Here is a 20,088-nt window from a genome sequence, read left to right on the forward strand (position 1 = left end):
AAATTCATAACAAAATACCACTGTGTAACTGGAAAATTGAGAGTTCTAACTGCTTTGCCCCCCTCCCCACCACGGGAGATGTAGATGCCATTGCCCAAAACTGCACTTTTCAGGTAAGCTTTATTTTTATTTTGTAGCATTAATTACTATATTGCAACGTAAGAGTGTGTCAGTGAAGAAGCTCCAGGCAAGAAAAGAGAAGTAAGCAGTTTTCCTGGGCATATTTACTGAGGTGAAAATGTACAGAGAGAGACACTAGGGGCATCAGCTTCCTGCTGGAGGAGGGGCATTTGTCCCCCGACACCGTGAGTCCTGACACCTGAACCAGGATGCACGGGAGATGCCAGCCTCCTCCGTCCAGCGCCCGGGGTGCAACTGTTAAGGAGTGTCAGCGTGCGTGGTAGAAGTGTAACATCTGCAGTAAGTTTTTTTTTCCTTTTAATCACCATCATTATTATTATCATCATTATTATCTACATTATTATTACGGTTACCGTCTCACATCTTTCAACTCCAAAAAATAAACTGATCCACAGTTTATCGTGTGGCGCCAACCTGGTTGGTCTGACATGCATGGCCTCCTCCCTCCCCCCTGCATGTGCTCACTCACTCATTCATTCATTCATTCGTCCACAGCTGGAATCAGAGGGTTACTACCTCAAACACACTCTGACCGAAGTCGGTTTCCATCAACCAGTCCATCAATTTTTAAGATGCTCACGTGCGTGTGCGCACGCACGCCCCCCCCCCCCCGCCCCCCCACATACACACCCAAGTCAGAAATAGCTAGAGTGATGCTGGGAAATATCAGGTAGCTGTTAAAGCAAGTAGTCCCCAAATCAGTCATCTTGGCCTGAAGATGTAAACGAGGAGGTGTGCTTCACTGAGTTTGGTTTTCATTTTTCCTGTGCCGAAGCCACCTCTGTCCTCCCCACGCTCACGTCCGTCTTCGGCCATGCAGGACGTTACGTCAAGATGTGGCCAATAAAGTCCAAAAAGCGCTTGGAATACTGTTCTGGGTTCACGGTGGAGATCTCCGCACCAGCCTGGGCAGCGTGAGAGGAGAGGAACAGTGACAGAATTACTATCAGTACCTACAGGAACTTCCACTGCAACTGAGCATGAAGCCAGTCACTTTCAAACCCGTGCAGCCTCTGCTTGTAACTCAGAATATCTTGGAGATTGGTCTGAATAGCCAAGCCTCTTAGGAATCTGTGTGTGAAAACAAGGCAGAGTCGCAGGACCAACAGATGCCGCTGTCACATACACTGTGACTAGTGCCACTAAAAAAAAAAAAAAAAAAATCCAACCGACCACGTTTGAGATACTCCCGTCAAATGTGGAATCTGCGTGGCCTACATTCAGAAGCCACGGGGAGGATGCTTCTGTTTCTCAAGAGAGCAGATTGGAGATTCCTTGAGAATGACACAAACAGCAACGTTTGGCCAAAGGGAAACTCCAGTGACAAGGACACAAGGACCGTGTTCATTTTTCAGGACCGAGGTAAGCGGCTGGGTGCTCAGACATGAGGGGCGACAGCCGCAGCAGCAGGGGGCAGTGTCAGCTGCCGGGGCTCTTTCCCGGACCCGCAAGCGGGTGAGACACAGTGCTGTGACTGCGTCTCCCCCGGAGGGGCACGGGCACGGGGGTGCCATGGTCCCCATTCACAGAGACCTGCTTGGAGCTGGGAAGCCGGCCCCTCGCAGAGGCTCAGTGGGGGGTTTCCTATGACAAGAGCACAGTGCGGGCCAGCAGACCCCCCCCAGTTACCAGCCAGCCTCCTGAGCTGCAAAGGGCAGGACCAGAGTTTTACTAAGTCACCAGACGCTGTTTTTACACACGCAGCTCACAGGGGAACCTGTAATTTCCATGCCTGGCCTGGGCCCCTGGGATCTCCACGGAGGAGCCCCAGCTTTGAAGGCAGAGAATGGTTCCCAACAGCAACTCGACACAACATTCCTTTGCAGAGGAATGTCTTGCTCTTGCAAACTGCACCCAGTTTTAGGCCGTGTGCCGTATCATGGAGCTGAGCTGGTGACTTACAGGGGAGATGCAAATGCAGCCATGTTTGCTTTGGCACGTTTCCAGTTTCACGTGGTCTAGAATATCATAGCAGGTTTGAGGAGGGGTGGGAACAAACACGGAGCGTCCCCCCACTGTTCAGTCTATTCACCACAAAAATCTCATCAATAAGGCATTAGGACCCCTTCATCAGCTGGCGGAACTGAAGCGCCAAAGCGCTCCCTCCAGGTCACACACGGGAAAGGTGAAATAGGATTCTGGCCCGGCTCTGTGCTTGCAATACACCCAGGTGGTTCAACCAGAGATGAGCATCGTAATTACCGGAGCCTCTTAGAGGCCCCTCCCCCAGCCTCCTGAGCTGGACTCAGAATCAGGGAAAGGGGTGGTGCATCTGTCAGGCACACAGTTTGCAAATGGTGCTCAGAAGGCTGCGGTGCCAACCCCCATGTGAGAACTGCTGTGTACCCTCCTCTCTGACCGATAGAGGATTCTTAACGCGTTCGGTGGGCTGGGTAGGTCGTGGTCCGTGCGCTGCACACAGCGGGCACACCAGAAATAGTTGACGGTGTGACTGAAATATTTCTGTGGCAAATGGGGCATGGTGTTAGGCTGCTTCCGTTGCTGACATGACAGCCTGTTTGACTTTAAAATAGAGAGCCTTTAGTAGAGGTTGATGTTCTGCTGGATGTTGGTCGGCTCCACACTGTGGGGAAGCATCTCTCCTGCCAGTGTGAATGAGCCAGGGCACAAGTTCATCCCTGTGGGATGGGGTCTGTGGCCTTTTTGGCACGCCTGAAAGCCAAAATGGATCCCTGCGATGCAAGCACAGTGGAGACTCACGACTTGTGAAGTCCAGCTGGCCAGGCGGGCCTCACTGGGAGATCGGGGGGCGGGGCTGGGTCCTGAGGAGCAGTCCTCCCTCTACCACTGCCTAGGACGCGATCCTGGCTGGCAAGTAAGCTCTCGCCCTCAGTTTCTTCACCTGATAAGCAGGAGTGCACTGGTTTCCCCTCACAGGCTTGTCCCGGGGATTCAACAAGTTACCACAGGCTGGGACAGTGAGAATTCTGAGCAAGGACAATAAAGGTGAGGGATTCGTATTACTCATCTTTGATCCTGCACTCAACAAATTTCTGTAGTAGAAAAAATTACAAATTGTGCGGAAAGGAATATAATATTGCATATCTTGGAAGCATCTGAAGCAGAGAATAGTGCTTCAGTTCTGAACATTTCATATAAAAACACTTAGTTGTCATCATTTAGCCCTTTTGTCTTTGAAACATTTTTCGAACAAAAAAGAATTTGTGTAATATTCTCACGATGCATGTGTCTGTTAATAACCCCGGTGGGTAAAAGAAGAGCCGCGCCGGGTTTAAGTGACTTGGGAGCGGCGGTCCGAGCGCGTGCTGGCTCTGACTGCATCAGAGCGTGACCCCTGCAGAGAACCAGAGCCAGTGAAGGCCTGTGGGCAGCTCAGCGGAAAGGAGCGGACCTGAGCTGGTCCCTGCACGACAGGAAGCAGGGAGCAGAGAGGGAAACCAAACGGAGATACTTACGCCGTGTTTAACAGTTTTTGCAGCGTGGGCAGCTTTCTTTTTTGCATCATAATGAGTCAGAATATCAATAATTGCCATAAAGTACACCTCTTTCCTAGGCGAATCTGTAAAGGGATGAGAGCAATGATTGTGGGACAGGTGATGACAGCACCTGGAAAAGTGCGAGCTGCTGATGGAGGAAGAGGTGAGGGATTCAGTGGGACGGGGGTCGAAGGGGTCTGAAAACAAAGGCAATAGAGGCTTTTAAAAAGTCGTGCATATCCCTATGAAACAGCTTAACTTTCTGTCCCCAATTCTCTCTCAATTTGAAAAGTAAAAAAGAGAATATAACCTCAGGACGTTACCAGTAGAAGTGCAAGGGTCAGACTGTTTTTGTTAATCTTCATTTTCTTTAGTGATTGTGTATTGCTTTGGTATAAAGAAAAATGCTATTTAAAAAATACTCTAAAACAAGTAGAAGTAATTACGCTCCCTAATACTTTCTACCATTACATACTGTTTCTAATGAGCTGTTCCTAATTCTCATTGGATCTAGTATCAGAACTGGATAAAGGCATATATCACCTACAGTACCCATCTTCTACATATTTCCACAAATATGATGCTGTTTCAATTATGAACAGTATGAAAAAGTACATTTGACTATATCTAATTTTCTGTGTTGAAGAAACAATTTTGGTGAGCAAAATAAAAAACATAACGGGTTTCCCTGGTGGCGCAGTGGTTGAGAGTCCGCCTGCCGATGCAGGGGACACGGGTTCGTGCCCCGGTCCGGGAAGATCCCACATGCCGCGGAGCGGTTGGGCCCGTGAGCCATGGCCGCTGAGCCTGTGCGTCCGGAGCCTGTGCTCCGCAACGGGAGAGGCCACAACAGTGAGAGGCCCACGTACCGCAAAAAAAAAAATAATAATAATAATAAAAAAACATAACTCAAACTCACCTGGCTGCTATGCCATGAGATATTTTTTTAAACAATTATGGACCACAATCTTTATTACTCAAAAAATCAGGGGCCTGCTTTTATCTCTAAATTTTTTTTCCATGTATAAGTAGCTAAGGTAGCAAGTAATATTCCTACAAATATCTAATCACCCAGATTTTGAGGATTAAGATGGATCTCACTTTAGAGAAGAGGGCCACAGACACCTTAATGGGGGAAAGAGCAGAGGATAGACACAGCAGCAAATGGGAGATTCTCATCCTACACCCTGGGCCAGCTTCAGCACTCCTGAGAAGGAAAGGGCTGGTAGCAGTGAGGTGCCTGCCCTACACGATGTCCACAGGGGGTTTGGAGTGGACCACATATGTACCTCGCTCAGGATAGGCTTGTGACACTTGAGATCCACATAGAAGAGAGAGAGCTAAGAAAAAGAATATTTTAAAACATTGCTTATATATGGTATGGACATTTACACAAGCATGTGCATATGTGTGTTGTATATGTACAACACACACTTGTGTGGTTTCACTCTGTTCCCTCAATATCACACAATTCAAGGACCTCATCACATTACAGTTCCAAACGAGAGGTTACCTTTAACATAGTTTTGTCCCGAAATCAATTGATCGGGACTCTTGAGAAGGAGTCTTACAGGGCAGCACGCTTTTTGTTGTTGTTGTTGCGGTACGCGGGCCTCTCACTGTTGTGGCCTCTCCCGTTGCGGAGCACAGGCTCCGGACGCGCAGGCTCAGCGGCCATGGCTCACGGGCCCAGCCGCATGTGGGATCTTCCCCGACCGGGGCACGAACCCGTGTCCCCTGAATCGGCAGGCGGACTCCCAACCACTGCGCCACCTGGGAAGCCCCAGGGCAGCATGCTTTTAACCGGGGTGATGATTACCAGTAGATAATGCAAACAGAAAAATCTAAGCAATGGTAAAAAGAGTTGATAGTAACTCAACTTACTTTCATGGCATTTAATTCCATAAACATCAATGTTTGGATCAAACTCCCCGGGAGCCAAGGGCGGTGAGCTGTTGAGCGTATTTCCAGGACTGTCGGGCGGGGTCCCGACAGGGTGGGCGCCGTCGCTCTCCCCCTCCTCCTCTCCGTCATTCTCCTCACACTCCACTTCTTCCTGTTCGGCTCTCTCCACATCGTGGATTCCCACCAGGAGGCTGTAGTCCATGAGCTTCAGCTGGGCAAGAAACTGGAAGGTGGGAAGCGACATGGTCAGTTATGCCTTAAACACAACCCCAGAGTTAACGACAGCAAGCTCACAAAAGGGCGGCAGAGGCGAGAAGAAGATTTCCCCAGGAGCAGCCAGCAGCCTCTTTAATGGTGCTGTCACGGTCCCCGGCAGTTTCTCCAGCCAGAGCTGTAGCCTCACACTTCAGGCTGGCTCAGAGCTAGGATTATCTCCCTGAGATGCAAAGCTGGATGCTGAGAGGGATGCATTTATCACATCGAGGTTGTACTACGCGAAAGAGCAGAGAGCATGACTGGCAAGGAGACGCAGGGAAGAAAACGTTTCTCTGAACAATTAAGACTGGCTAATGGGGAAACCAGGGACCTCCCACGTAGCTTCCAGGGGAGCCTCTCTGAACGGCTTGTGAAAAGCCTTTGAAACGCAGCACACTTGTGGAGGAGGGTATTATGCCGTCCATCACAAATAAGCACAAGCACCGGTGTCCCAATCAACCAGCAAATGCCTGTGTCGCTGCTCAGCACTGTCCTTCAGGCCTGCTGGGGGGGGTTCCTTCTGATGGAAGTGGGAGCCGGAGACGCTCCTCCATCGCCCCCTCCCGCGCCTAGCACAGGGCCTGCCCCGACCGACCCCTTTATCTGGGGGCTCTCCCTGGCCCGTTCCCCTCGCCCCCACTGCGTACCCTGGATGCCCTCCAGAGGTCTGGGCACAGCTGGAGAAGCTGGATTGCCGGGTGGCAACATCTCCCACCCACATTGTGTAGTGGGTGCAGCTTGGGTGGGGCTTGGTCGGGCCAGGTCCTGCTCCGCTTGCAGGGTGACAAGGCAAAAGCCCCCTCGCCCCATCCCTGCTTCTCCCTCTGGGCCCTTGGAAGGTCCCTGGGAAGTGGCAAAGGTTGGATGCTGCCCCAACTTCCCCTTCTGGTCCTTTGGCAAGGGAAGCATTTGGTCACGCCCCTGCCTAAGACCTTTCAGTGGGGCATCGTTTCTCACAGGGTGGAGACAAACTCTAACACTGTCCATGGGACCTGGGTAGTTTGGCCTCATCGCCTCTCGGGCCATCTTGAACCCTGTGCTGGCCTCTGGCCCCCTCACTGCGCCCCTTCACCTCCCACTTGACCTTCAGGTCTCAACTGCAGGGCACTTGCTCACGGAAGCCTGTCCCGATTCCTGCCGGGCATGTGTGCACTGCACACTTTCCCCTAAGGACACCTGGCTTAGCTGCACACTCATCTTATTAGATTACTTGAGTAACTGCTATCTTCCCCAAACACCGCAGCCCCGTGAGGACAGGGGCTCTGGCTGATTTTGCCCTTGAAACTGCCATTATTAGTCAAATCCATCTCACCTGCCTTCACTAATCAAGGTCTTTTAAGACTTGCATGTTCTCCAAGGGGCACGTAGCCTTAACAATGATATCTGCCCAGCTGCTTTCTAGAAACTTGGAGTCAGCTGTGTCTAGTTTGAGCTGAGTTGGTTGAGACAGGATAGGACCACTGACCCTCCAACTGGGCATGCGTGAGCGTCTTTTTACACGTGCAGAGGATGGCAAGCTCCACCCCTGGATCGTGCAGAGGCTAGTAGCCTACTTAAACCTGTGCAGAACCTACCTTTTCCCAATCGCCTTTCCTCACGCTCCCCAGGCCTCAGACAGCACTGCTGCTGCTTGTCCCGTAAACACCTCGAGCCCCTTGCCTTGGGGAGGCGAATTTGAGATTTGCTCTTCCCGCTTGGCTGCCTTGTGAACAAACCCTCTCTGCTGCAAACCTCAGCGTCTCTGCGTTTGGCTTGCTGCACGTCGGGTACAAACGAGCCTGGTTCGGTGACACCCTCACTGCACTCCTGACTCCCAGGTAAGTGATGTAGCTACTTGGCATTTATTGAACAAGAGAACAGGATGCCTGCTGCTTCTTCCCCAGTCCCCCTTACCTCTCCCTAATTTCCCCTGACCCCTTCCTCTAAGAAAAATAACCACCCAAACCAAATAAAAAGAACAAAGCAACAACAAAAAGACCTTCCTTTGAGACTGCAAGAGGCAGCACCCACTGGAAGCAAAACGAGACCATTTACGATATATCTTTGCTCTGCAGAGCAGAATCTCTCTTTAACACGTAAGTCTGTTTGATCTTCAGATGGTTGACCGTACAAATAAACTTTCAAGTGTGCTTTATGTACGAGAGTACAAAAGGGACTGCCTGTAATTAACGTGCCAAAGGTCAGGCAGGGAAGGGGTGATGACCAGGGCTGAACTGCCACACGAAGTAGGATGGGTCTCCAGGCCCACGTCTTCCCCTGGCACTTGTGCTGCTCTCACAACGTCGGCCAGGCCCAGAGCTCCTTTCCTGGTCTCTGATCTGTGGTCAGACCACTGCTTAGGCTCCTCTCCCAGTAAGGAAACATTTGTATTCAATAAATAAAAGTGAAGTTAGCTCCCAGCATCACCCACTAAACTATCAGTGAAATGAAAAATGCATCTCTTGACAAGAAGTTGTTCTGACATACCCAAGATCAAGGAAACCAGCTTCAGCCCCAAATGGGGATTATATAAGAAATGGGGATTATATAAATCTTCTAATCTGTGTGGCTGAGACAGAAATGGAAAAGACCAAGGACAGCACAGTGGTTAAGAGTGTAGCTCTTGCTGATAAAGGTGACCCATTAAAGTATCAGATAATCCTAAATAAAATTAAAAAAAAAAGTTTTGGAGTCAGGTGGGCAGTTAAATTTTATGTTACTAGCTCTGTGCCTTGATGATAAATTCACCTCTCTGAGCCTCAGTTATTCTAACTATGAAATGGGACAACACCACTAAACTCACAGTGGTGTGGAAAGGATTAGAGAGAATGTAATGGAGGCAATGAAAAGTGCCTTGCATGTAACAGTGGGCACGGTTTTATCATTGTCCGTGTGGTTATTGTGGTAAAAACCTTTTTTTCATCAAGTAGGTAACTTAAACATGGGGACAGGTTCAAGTGAGGTGGGCCAAGAGGGGAGATGTGCTGAAGAGCCCATTGACTCCTCAGCTCTTATTGTCATGACGCCATTTAAAATCTCTTCTAAAGTGGAGGGAAACACAAGGCAGCAGCAGACCTGAGATTCTTGCTAGAGAAAGTCCCTGCTGGGCATCACAAAACTACTGTGGGCTGAAGATGACAGACCCCAAAGAGAAGAGGGGTTTGGGGCTCCCTGGAGGGTCTACCTCCAGCTACCATTAGGAACTTAATGCACATTTGCTATTTTCTGTCATCCCTTTAAGCTTCTAACTCAAATTAGTGATTTCTAAATACATAAGATTTCAAAGCATGAAGATTTTTAAATCTTTATAATCTCTAGGTCCCATGCTTTCCAACTTAATAATTATCCACCAGACCTTGATCAGCCTATTTTTCCCTTAGAATATCCCACTTAATCTGCTTCCTTCATAATTAATTCCTCATTATACCAAGTCTGAGCTAGTACCTTCCTCAAGGTTTTTATGAGCCCTGTCACACACAAACCCTTCTAGAAAACTGTGGCTAAAGAGCTGTTAATAAACTCTCCTTCTGTGTGTCGTCTTTGGAGAAATGTCTGTTTAGGTTGTCTTCCCATTTTTTGATTGGGTTGTTTTTTTGTTGATGAGTTGTATGAGCCGTTTGTATACTTTGGAAATTAAGCCCTTGTCGGTTGCTTCGTCTGCAAATATTTTCTCCCATAGGTTATCTTTTCATTTTGTTTATGGGTTTCCTTTGCTGTGCAAAACCTTGTAAGTTTGATTAAGTCCCATTTGTTTATTTTTGTTTTTATTTCTATTGGCTTGGGAGACTGACCTAAGAAAACATTGGTACGATTTATGTCGGAGAATGTTTTGCCTATGATCTTGTCTAGGAGTTTTATGGTGTCATATCTTTTAAGTCTTTAAGCCGTCTTGAGTTTATTTTTGTGTATGGTGTGAGGGTGTGTTTTAACTTCATTGATTTACATGTGGCTGTCCAGCGTTCCCAGCACCACTTGCTGAAGAGACTGTTTTTTTCCCATTTTATCTTCTTGCCTCCTATGTTGAAGATTAATTGATTGTAGGTGTGTGTGTTTTCTTTCCTGGGCTCTCTATTCGGTTCCATTAATGTCTGTTTTTGTGCCAGTACCACACTGTATTGATTACTGTAGCTGTGTAGTATTGTCTGAAGTCTGGGAGGGTTATGCCTCCTGCTGTGTTCTTTTTCCTCAGGATTGCTTTGGCAATTCTGGGTCTTTTATGGTTCCATATAAATTTTAGGATTCTTTGTTCTAGTTCTGTGGGAACTGTCATGGGTAATTTGATAGGGATCACATGAAAAGATGCTCAACATCTCTAATTATTAGAGAAATACAAATCAAAACTACAATGAGGTATCACCTCACACCAGTCAGAATGGCCATCATTCACAAGTCTACACATAACAAATGCTGGAGAGGGTGTGGAGAAAAGGGAACTCTCCTACACTGTTGGGGGGAAGGTAAATTGGTGCAGCCACTATGGAAAACAGTATGGAGGTTCCTCAAAAAACTAAAAGTAGAGTTGCCATATGATCCAGCAATCCCACTCCTAGGCATATACCCAGATAAAACTATAATTCAAAAAGATACATGCACCCCCTGTGTTCATAGCACTATTTACAATAGCCAAGACATGGAAACAACCTAAATGTCTATCAACAGATGAACAGATAAAGGTATGGTATATATTTATATACAGTGGAATACTACTCAGCCATCAAAAAGAATTAAATAATGCCATTTGCAGCAACATGGATGGACCTAGAGATTATCATACTAAGTCAGAAAGACAAATACCGTAAGATATCACTTACATGTGGAATCTAAAATACGATACAAATCAATATATCTACGAAACAAAGACAGACTCACAGATACAGACAATAGATTTGTGGTTGCCAAGGTGTGGGGAGGGAAGGACTGGGAGTTTGGGATGAGCAGAGGCAGACTATTATATATAGAGCGGATCAACAACAAGGTCCTACTGTACAGCACAGAGAACTACTGATATATTCAGTATTCTGTGATAAACCATAATGGAAAAGAATATGAAAAAGAATATATATAACTGAGTCACTTTGCTGTACAGAAATTTACAAACAACACTGTAAATCAACTATACTTCAATAAAATTTAAAAAAACAACTTCTTTACAACAGATTTGAATTTACTTTTTTACCAAGTTTATTAACACTTGTTCTACTGAATCACCACCTCCCAACACACCTGTGGTGCAGGATTAAAATTCCAACCATCCCTATTTAGGTTATATTTAATCGCTTGTTGAAAGCCATAATAATCCTCTCTTGGAGTACTTTATGTCTCCACTGTGCTGTCACAAACATCTTTCACCTGCATGTTATATCAACAGTTTAGGAGTGTGGCTGCCAGTGGCCTCAAATCCCCGTCTGAATTTAGTGGCTGTGTGTCTCTGAGCAAATTACATAGTGTCTCTGGGCTCAGGTTTTCTCATCCATAAATTGGGATAACAGCACTCAGCCTCAAGGAGTTAGAAGAATGAAGGGAGAGAATGACTGCACAGGAAGGACTTATGCTCTACATGCTCTGTAAGTGTTGGCCGCCAACCATCCTGCTACCCGCAGTGCTCCCTCCCCACCGCCGACCCAAGACATGGGGGATGAGATGGCCTGTGATGGGGTGGATGCCACAGGACACAAAGCACAGTTTTGCGTTGTGTGAAATTTGGATCCCAGTGTGAGCCGACGAGAGATGAGCGTGGGCCCTGGTCAGAGCTGACGAGAAGCGGGTCAGAGGGCAAAAGTGACTTTTCACTCTCCGTAGAGTGCTTTCTTCTGGAGAAAAGGGTTCACATATACTCAAGTGTAAAGCTATCAGGACTAAAGTACTTTGAGTGGCATATGAATAGAACAGAATTTCAAACGCGGAAAAAAGCCCCTATGTTCTAATTTTCCTACAAAAATATTTATTGAGCTGTAGTAAACTCATCTTTTACTTAAAGCATTGAGTCAGCCCCCCAACCCCCAAATCCTATACTTAAACAGGCCAGCCAGCTAAATTAGAAAGCATGGACCTGATGGAAAAATGAAACGAGATTACATTCTAGTCTCATTATCAAGATCAGATGTCAAGCTACTTCACCATAATTACCTGCTTAAAAATGTAATAATGCTTCTGCATGAATTTCAAAACTAGACACTTACCGACCATTGAGAATTTATTAAAATGAAAGAACGCCTTACGCCCTGCCTCCAGTTCAACAAAACAGCTAAGTAAGTGCGAGAGCCATGGATGGGGTTAAAATTATCCAAATCCTCTAATCAAGACACTATTAGAGACAATGAAAGGGCGAAGAGAATCCTTGTGTAATTCAACTGTAAATTTGAACGGCTTCAGTTACATTATTTGTGGGGTCTAAATATCATAGTAATATACAGCCGACAGAAAAGATGAAAACCATCTTGCTAGCAGATCAGATAACCCTAAGGCCTATTTACCCTAATTGCTAAAACGATATTATTCTTGGGATCAAAGACTTGCAGAATAATGGATAAAATTCTCAAAGAGCATGTCTACCTGTGTCACTTTATCAGATCAAGTTGACCCCAAAGTAAAAGGGAAATACTTAGCTAATATGCATTTTAATAAAAACCACTGACAACTGAGGAAAAATAAATGCTTAATAATGAGAAACTGGAGAAAAACTACTTTAAAAAAAAGACACTTGTATCCTTCATAAATAACCAATATCTAGGTTCTAATCAAAGCATATACATGATGTAGGTTAAGGTGCAAAAAAATTTCTTAAAATAACTTATAACCTAAAAATAATCATGAACTAATTTGGTCAGTCTGCATGTCTTGCAATGAAAGATGTTAGAAGATTAAACAGAAAATTATAATACTGCTTCTACCCTCACGGGGGATATAATCTAATCCATGACATTTGTTCTTCGGCCCAAGTCATTTTGTTTGGGTTTTTTTTTTTTTTTTTTTTGGCCACGTGGCTGGGCTTGCCGGCAGGTGGCGTCTTAGTTCCCTGACCAGGGATGGAACCTGGGCCCCGGCAGTGAAAGAGCCGAGTCCTACTAACCACTGGACCGCCAGGGAACTCCCAAGTCATTTTGTTTTTAATGACACAGGAAAATCTTTCCACAAAGCCTCTCTGAGTAGCAGATCTGTACTGGTATGTGGAGAACTGTACTTCAAAGTTAAAAAAACCAAAACAGAAACTGCACACACATGAACAAAAGTAACAGCTAAGAGGGCTTCCCTGGTGGCTCAGTAGTTGAGAGTCCGCCTGCCGATGCAGGGCACACGGGTTCGTGCCCCGGTCCGGGAAGACCCCACATGCCGCGGAGCGGCTGGGCCCGTGAGCCATGGCTGCTGAGCCTGCGCGTCCGGAGCCTGAGGCCCGCGTACCGTGCCAAAAAAACAAAACAAAACAAAACAAAAGCTAAGAAAAACATAGCTTAGTAACTGTTTAAATTAGAACTCTCTTTGCACTGTTTTGTAACCTAACAAACTTCAAGAAAAGAACGTTTTTCCTGAATTTATTTCTAGAAGAATTATATACGAGGAAGTTCAGTGGGAGAACTGCAATGCCATTACAATAAATGGAAGACAGGGAAAGGTGTATTTTTAATTCGTAAAACAGCATTTACAAAGAGAGCTCTATTATAGACTCAAAGCCCATTTCCACATAGTATTTTATTTCTCACAACATCCCCCATGACCCTGGTGTCCTAAACTGCCTTTGTGCCACTCCCATGCTGTGGCAAGGCTGTCTTGATGGGCCCAACGTCACTAACTTCACAGAGGCTGGTGGAAATATGAAGCATTAAGCGACTGAGGCTGGCTTTTGCAACAGCAAGATGTGGTTCAGATGGAGGAAACCCCGAATTCAGACAGTTACTATCCACTTGTTGACACGCTGTGCTCTTTGGCAGAATGCACTGAGTCCCCTCGGCCCCAGCCCTGGCTGCCGTGGGCAGTCAGTCTACGCCCCTACCCAACAAGGAAGCCGGGAACCGGAGGGAGGGGAGGCCAGCAGAAGACGCCGCGTGCTTGCTTTTGTTTGTCCTCTAAAGGGGGAGCTGCTGAACTGGCACACTTCTCTTTGAAACCAGATCACATATGAGATATACCTGTTTATATCTGCTTTGGATAATGTACAACATATGTTTTTGCCTTGGTTGCCAATTTAAATAGGTGGTTTTAAGAGCTCCTGAAAACCCAGTACTGCTGACATTCATACAATGGGCCGTCCCTTACACTGAGTTTCTTTTTCTTACCTCGACATCCTTCTTCAGTTTTTCCAGGAATACCTTTTTGTTATTGTCATCAATATAAATCTTTTGACCCTCGTTAATGAAATCATTATCCTTTAAAGTTGGCAGTTCTTTGGCCTAAAAAAAAAAAAAAAAAAAAAAGAGAAGAAGAATAAGAAAGAAGCTTGACTAAAATCTAAAAGACATGTATGCCCTCCAGTCCTGGAGGTTACGTTTCCACTCTTGGAAGCTGAGTTTGCCCTGTTCACCGCAGAGGTCTTACCCAAGGCAACGACATGTGAGGTGGCTTGCGTGCCGCAAGGGGGCACCAGTGAGCTATGACCACTGGAAGCATTTCCACTAGGAATGGAGGGTCAGGTATACTCCATATTATGAGGCTTTTGTAACAGATGTCATGATTTTCATATGAACGAACCTGACTGCTTTCTTAGATTCACTTTCTTAAAGAAGATTCACAAGAAGTCTCCTAGGTATAGAATTCATATCCTTGGAATTCTTTGTCAGGAACCCTCAATTTTCTTACTGGTATAACCCAACTCCACCCCTCCCTGACAACACACACACTTTTGGGATAGCCTTTGCTGGGTTCATGTTACAAATAACATGTTATCTTGATCAGAAAAGCACCATCCATAATCCTATCTAATTTCTGAGTCAGGGAGAATATGCAGCCAGAGGTTAGCTATCTGCCCTTGTCAGCCTTCCTGCACACCACTCCAAGAAGGAAATTCTGTTTTCACCTGGGCAATATCGAAGGAAAATGTCTTCTAGAGTAAAGCATATTAAGATGAGAAGTTCTACCCTTTAAAAATAAACAAGAGAGTAGTGAGCTGGCAACTAAACTACGCTTAGGCTGAGCGACACAAAGTAATGCATGATTATCAAAATATGGGTCACAAGCAAAAAAAAAAAAAAACCAAAAAGCTAGCTTGTACTGCAGCATATAAGATAATAGAGGCATATAGCTTTAAAATAGTGTGGATTATTCAACTTCGTGCAACCTGCATTCTGGGAGAGTTCAAAACCCCTCCCCACACCTTTTGGCTGACCTTATAAGAAATAACCACTCATGCTTATTTCTTCCAGTTGAAAGGAATCCAACATAATACATTGCCTTTCTTAGTATACTAATGAATGCCTCCTTTCCATAAGTGTGAACTAAATGGGGAGGGAAAAAAAAAGGAAAGAGCATACTGTCCTTCCTGGTCTCCACACTACCTCCCCCTCATTCAGAGTGATTAAAAGCTCACTGGGTACATCTGTCTACTGAACCACCATCCAAATCCCTAAACTGCTCACTTTTTCCTTTCTATTCTGTAAGGTACACACATGTATGTAGACTACTCACATCTATCTGTACACACACACACATGCATGTATATTATGCAATTCTAAATCAGCAGCTTTGCTACTCATTTTAACTTTGAGAAAATGTGCAGCTTTGTGAGTTTTGAATTTGATATAACGATTGCCAAAGTAATTATCCTTACAAAGCAGGTATAGCAAAGCTCAGAAATCCAAAGATTCCATTCAATAAGCAGTTACTGAATGACTGTCACATATAGGAATATAAAAATGAATAGGTCAACATTTCTATTCTAAAGGAGTTTGTAATCTTGTATGAGACACACCAAAGCAAGTAGGTAAGAAAATAAGGCAGCATGAGTTTGTAAGGCCTATAGATAAATAATACGGTTCTTAGCGAGAGACTGATTTACTTTCAAATATTTTATGCCCAGTCAGAGTCTGGGGAAATGAAATGCAGTGCCATTCTACACAAAAACTAGGGAGGGGCCGGGTAGACTAACTCCGTAAGTTTGTCATTAATCATTTAAAAATGTAAAATGTGAAAGAAAACCCTAAATGCGAAGATGGCATGTTAATGTTAAATGTTTGAGTCAAGCACACAGACCTGAAGTTGTTCTTTTCCTAGAACTGAAACATAGTTTCACAGTGAATGAAATGCAAGGATCTGAAGTTTAACAAACTCAAAGGCCAGTGAGAAGCTTTGTCAAAGGTACAAAACTGGGGTGCTTTAGAAAGCGCTGAAGCCAGATGTATGCACAAACACAGGAGATGGAGAGGGTCATGATTCTCCAAGCAGACGGCTCGGGCATTTGTCTGTTTAGGGGACGGTGGTGTGTGGTTGGGGGCATGGAGGATTAAGAGCTGCCTGAACTCTGCAACTCATTTTATACGTGCAAGCAAAGCAGGGGAGGGGGATTTTTGTGCGTGCATGCCAGAAACCTGAAGGCAGGGATGACAGGCTACAGACACAGCGGTAAACGACCCATGTTGGTGATACCAGTCTTATTAATGCAGATGAATGCCATTTCAGGGTCACCTCAGCAGCACTACCTCATGTGACAGGGAGAGTATAATCCTACCTCATAAAACTCTGGACACCCTATACTTTATTACTAGGCTTACTTGTGAATTTTGCAGGCACTAGGGATGAATTTAGATTGGATCAAATTCAAAAAAGGGCAACCAGATTGGTTAAAAGACTTAAGGGCATATTGAAAGGCTCAAGAGGCACAGGCCGGTCCTCAGGGCAGCTGCTAGAGGAACCCGACACTGGTCCACCAATGCCCACCCCCCGGTGTCAGCAGGATGGCAGAGGCTTTAGGAGCGCAGGGTTTTGGAGACATGAATCCTGAGGTTCCCACCCTCCATCCACCCCTTACTTGCCAGGGGCCAGTTTCTGGACCCCCTCCAGGCTGTTTGCATATGTGTAGAAGGGGGAGACCCTGCTAAGTCCTTGATGTGCATCCATTTATTTAAGTGCATTATTTCATTTACTCTCATTTACAACCTTAACTCTTACTATCCACACTTTACCAACAGGGAAACTGGGTTAAGTGAGATAACACAGCTAAGGTCTCACAGCCTGGTAAGTGGAGCTGGTAAGCCAGTTCCCGTGCTGAGATGCAGACCCGGGCTGCCTGACTCTTAGTACAACTCGACCTTTAGCTGAATGACTAAGGATCCAGCCAAAACCCCTGTGACATTTAAATAGTGAGGCGAGTGGCACTTAGTGTCTTCGTCATTGCCGTGAGCATTCAGTAACTTGTATGGATTTAAAACTGGTCTTGTAGGTTGAGAGACTGCATAGATGTTTAAAAACAGAGATGAACTTTTTCTACTAAAAACTGAATGACGAAGATGAAGTCACCTGACAGTAACGCACCCTCAAGAAAACCTTGTTGCCTGGCTTCTTAAAAATTTCAATATATCCCTCTGATAATGAGCAGCATTTATATTAAAGACACACCTTTTTTTTTTTTAAGTGAGGGCAACCATTTTGCTATGAATTAATGAACATCATAAACTCGCAGTGTGACACTGCCCACAAAGGTGATGTCTGCAGAGCAGCACAGAAATAATCGTGGGCAGCAAGCGATCCCACCCTTTGCTTTGTGACCCTGAATTACTTGCACTTAGGGGGGAGTTTTGAAAGCCTCAAAGTCACTGGGTCTGGTTCCTTTAATGGGCATCTTTCATACCCTTTCTAGCTCAATTGCAGATACCAGCCAGAGGGCAGAGGAAAACACCAGGGCTAAAGACATCAGCTCAGAAACACTTCTGAACTGCGGACTCGGACGCTGGCTTCCAGCCAGCAAGCAGTCAGCCACCTTTCTGAAGTGGTCGTAGGTTAAGTCTTCACTTATTAGCTCTGAATTAAGTTTTCCTGGCCAGTTTCATGTAGACTGGGAGCCTCCAAATGTGATGGGGAATTGCAGTACCTCACGTGGCACTTACTGGGAGGCAACGCCAAGGAGGCTGAGGCATGGGATGGGCCTGCTCTTCCTCCACGGCCCTCCCCAGTCCGTCCAGCCTGGCCAGGGGAGTGAGGCTGTGTACAACCAAACCCAGGACCACGGCCAGCACAGCCCAAGTCTAAGGCTAGTTCCCTTTTGCAGGAAGTGATTGTACTAGGGTGGGTTGGACTCAAAATGGTATTTATCTCTACTAATGTGATGTGTCAATGTACAAACACAGCTAAAGGCATAAGCAGAGCGATGCCAGTCCCCCTGCAACCGAGCTCTCCTTATTTTGTTGTGTGGATAAAATTGGCAGAGTGAATCTCCCTGGCACTTTCATGCTGGGTGATGCCAGACCCCAGGTAGATTCAGTATGGCCCAGATTTCTACTTGGGACACTGAAGCATGAGCTTCTGAGCACAGACTGGACCCAGGCCGCCAGAGTTCTATCTCAGCTGCTCCAGTTATTAGCTGTGTGACTTAGAGCAAGTTACTTAACCTCTCTGTGACTTGGCTTCCTCATCTTTAAATGGGGGTTAGCAAACCACACTGTTGTGAGGATTATACCCATTCATACACCTAAAAAGCTTAGAGCCCTGCTTGCCATGTGGAGAGTTATATATAAATATTCTTGTTATTTGCTGGGCATATTCTCAAGTATGGCATGTGTATCTAGAGAAAAGTTCATCACTGATAAATCCAGAGCAAGGTTTTTTTTTTTAAAGCTGCATATTTTTAAAGCATATTTCACACTTTTATAATAGTTGGGGTGTTTAGACCCAGCTGCTCAATCTGTTCAAACCTCAGTTTCCTCATCTATATAGTGGAATATTAAGAATACCTATCCAATAGGGTTAGCGTGTGAATGAAATGACACGAAACACAGTGCTTGGCAATGAGAACGCACTAGATACTAGTTTGCGTCTTAGTTACACATTAGCTTTGACCATGACCAATACTGTTATAGTGTTTCGAACTACTAAAGAGTACAGACTTGCCCATCGTCTTCTAGCCTTCCTGATTTTCTAAAAGAAGTAGGCTCTTTAAATTTGGGATATCAGTAACCTAAGCCATGTTTAAAATTGCCTGTGTTTTCAGGTTTTATCATTAGGCACAAACCTCACATGACTTTTCTACATACGGCCTTTAAGTTCTGAAGATACTTTCCTTATTGCACACACACCTAGCACACACAAGTGCAAGGTTATTTCACTTCACTGTATCAGACAAGGTGCATTAGACGCATAAGCCCCTACCTTGCCTGCTGTCCAAACCCTGTGAATTCTCTTGGCCATAAAGACCTCTGGTCACCGCAAAAGTTCTCCCTAGCCAGAAAACCTCACTGAAACCCAAGTGAGAATAAAATGTTGCTTTATAATAATTGGGTAAGTTAAATTTTTAGAGTAATAAAGTATATTTTATTACTATGGAATAAAATACTTCGATATCTATGGCCAAAGACAGAAATTTGCTGACTTTTGTTTTACCTTAATTTTTCATGTGTTTAGTTTTTCTCAGCGAGTAGGTGATAATAGTGGGTAATTTAGTGAATGTCGATTTTGCTGACCTAAAGCAAAAATTCACTAGTTGGAATCCCAGTAGCCAGAAAACAACCCCAAAACTAGAAAGTAACAAGCTCCTTGGGAACACTTCACTTGCTATGAGCTGTAAAAAGAAAATTGTTTCATTACAAACATTCCCTCCCCTGCTTTTTGTAACTACACTATTGGGTGAAAAGTCTTTTGTTTCTTGGTTTTTTTTTTTTTTTTTTTTGGCTGTGCTGTGTGGCTTGTGGGATCTTAGTTCCTTGACCAGGAATCGAACCTGGGCCCATGCAGTGAAAGCGCTGAGTCCTAACCACTGGACCCCCAGGGAATTTCCAGTTTTTAGTTTCTTTTAAGGCACAGTATTATATAGGCTGTCGCTCGGCAAGTCCATATTCTTCAATAGTAAGAAACACACTATTAACAGTGTCAGTCATGGTCAAAGATGCTTTATGTGCAACTAAAACACAAATGGACATGAGAGTTCAGGTATACACACAACTGCATCAGGGCTTGAAGATAACCAATGTGTGGATAGTATTCTAAATGTATAAATGCTTCTGAATATAAGTATTCCCTAGGCTTCAATAAAAGATATAAATGACCTCTAAGGAGAGATTTGGCTAGGGGTTTGAGATTAAAAAAGGAAAAATGTTCAGAATGAAGAGCTACAAAGTCCAGAGCTTTTGTTTTTAGAACTGTGCCTCTGTGGCCAGCTCAGCAAAGACCCAAGCGTAAAGGCAGTGGCCAGAGAGAAATTACAGATTCCGGGAGG

At 45.2% G+C, this 20,088-nt stretch overlaps 1 protein-coding gene across 1 annotated transcript in view; it reads right to left on the reverse strand.

The window, feature by feature from the left end:
• Positions 1–764: 764 nt before the first annotated feature.
• PIP4K2A (phosphatidylinositol-5-phosphate 4-kinase type 2 alpha) overlaps positions 765–20,088 on the reverse strand; it is a 177,765-nt gene continuing 158,441 nt past the window's right edge. The window contains exons 7-10 of the mRNA XM_060097708.1: positions 14,009–14,122; positions 5,484–5,727; positions 3,579–3,682; positions 765–1,046 (exon numbers count right to left, since the gene is read on the reverse strand). Coding sequence (XP_059953691.1) covers positions 966–1,046; positions 3,579–3,682; positions 5,484–5,727; positions 14,009–14,122 — 543 coding nt within the window. The 3' untranslated portion in view covers positions 765–965. The remainder of the gene's footprint in view (positions 1,047–3,578; positions 3,683–5,483; positions 5,728–14,008; positions 14,123–20,088) is intronic.

The sequence above is a fragment of the Mesoplodon densirostris genome, chromosome 4, assembly GCF_025265405.1.
Source record: "Mesoplodon densirostris isolate mMesDen1 chromosome 4, mMesDen1 primary haplotype, whole genome shotgun sequence".
NCBI lineage: Eukaryota > Metazoa > Chordata > Mammalia > Artiodactyla > Ziphiidae > Mesoplodon > Mesoplodon densirostris.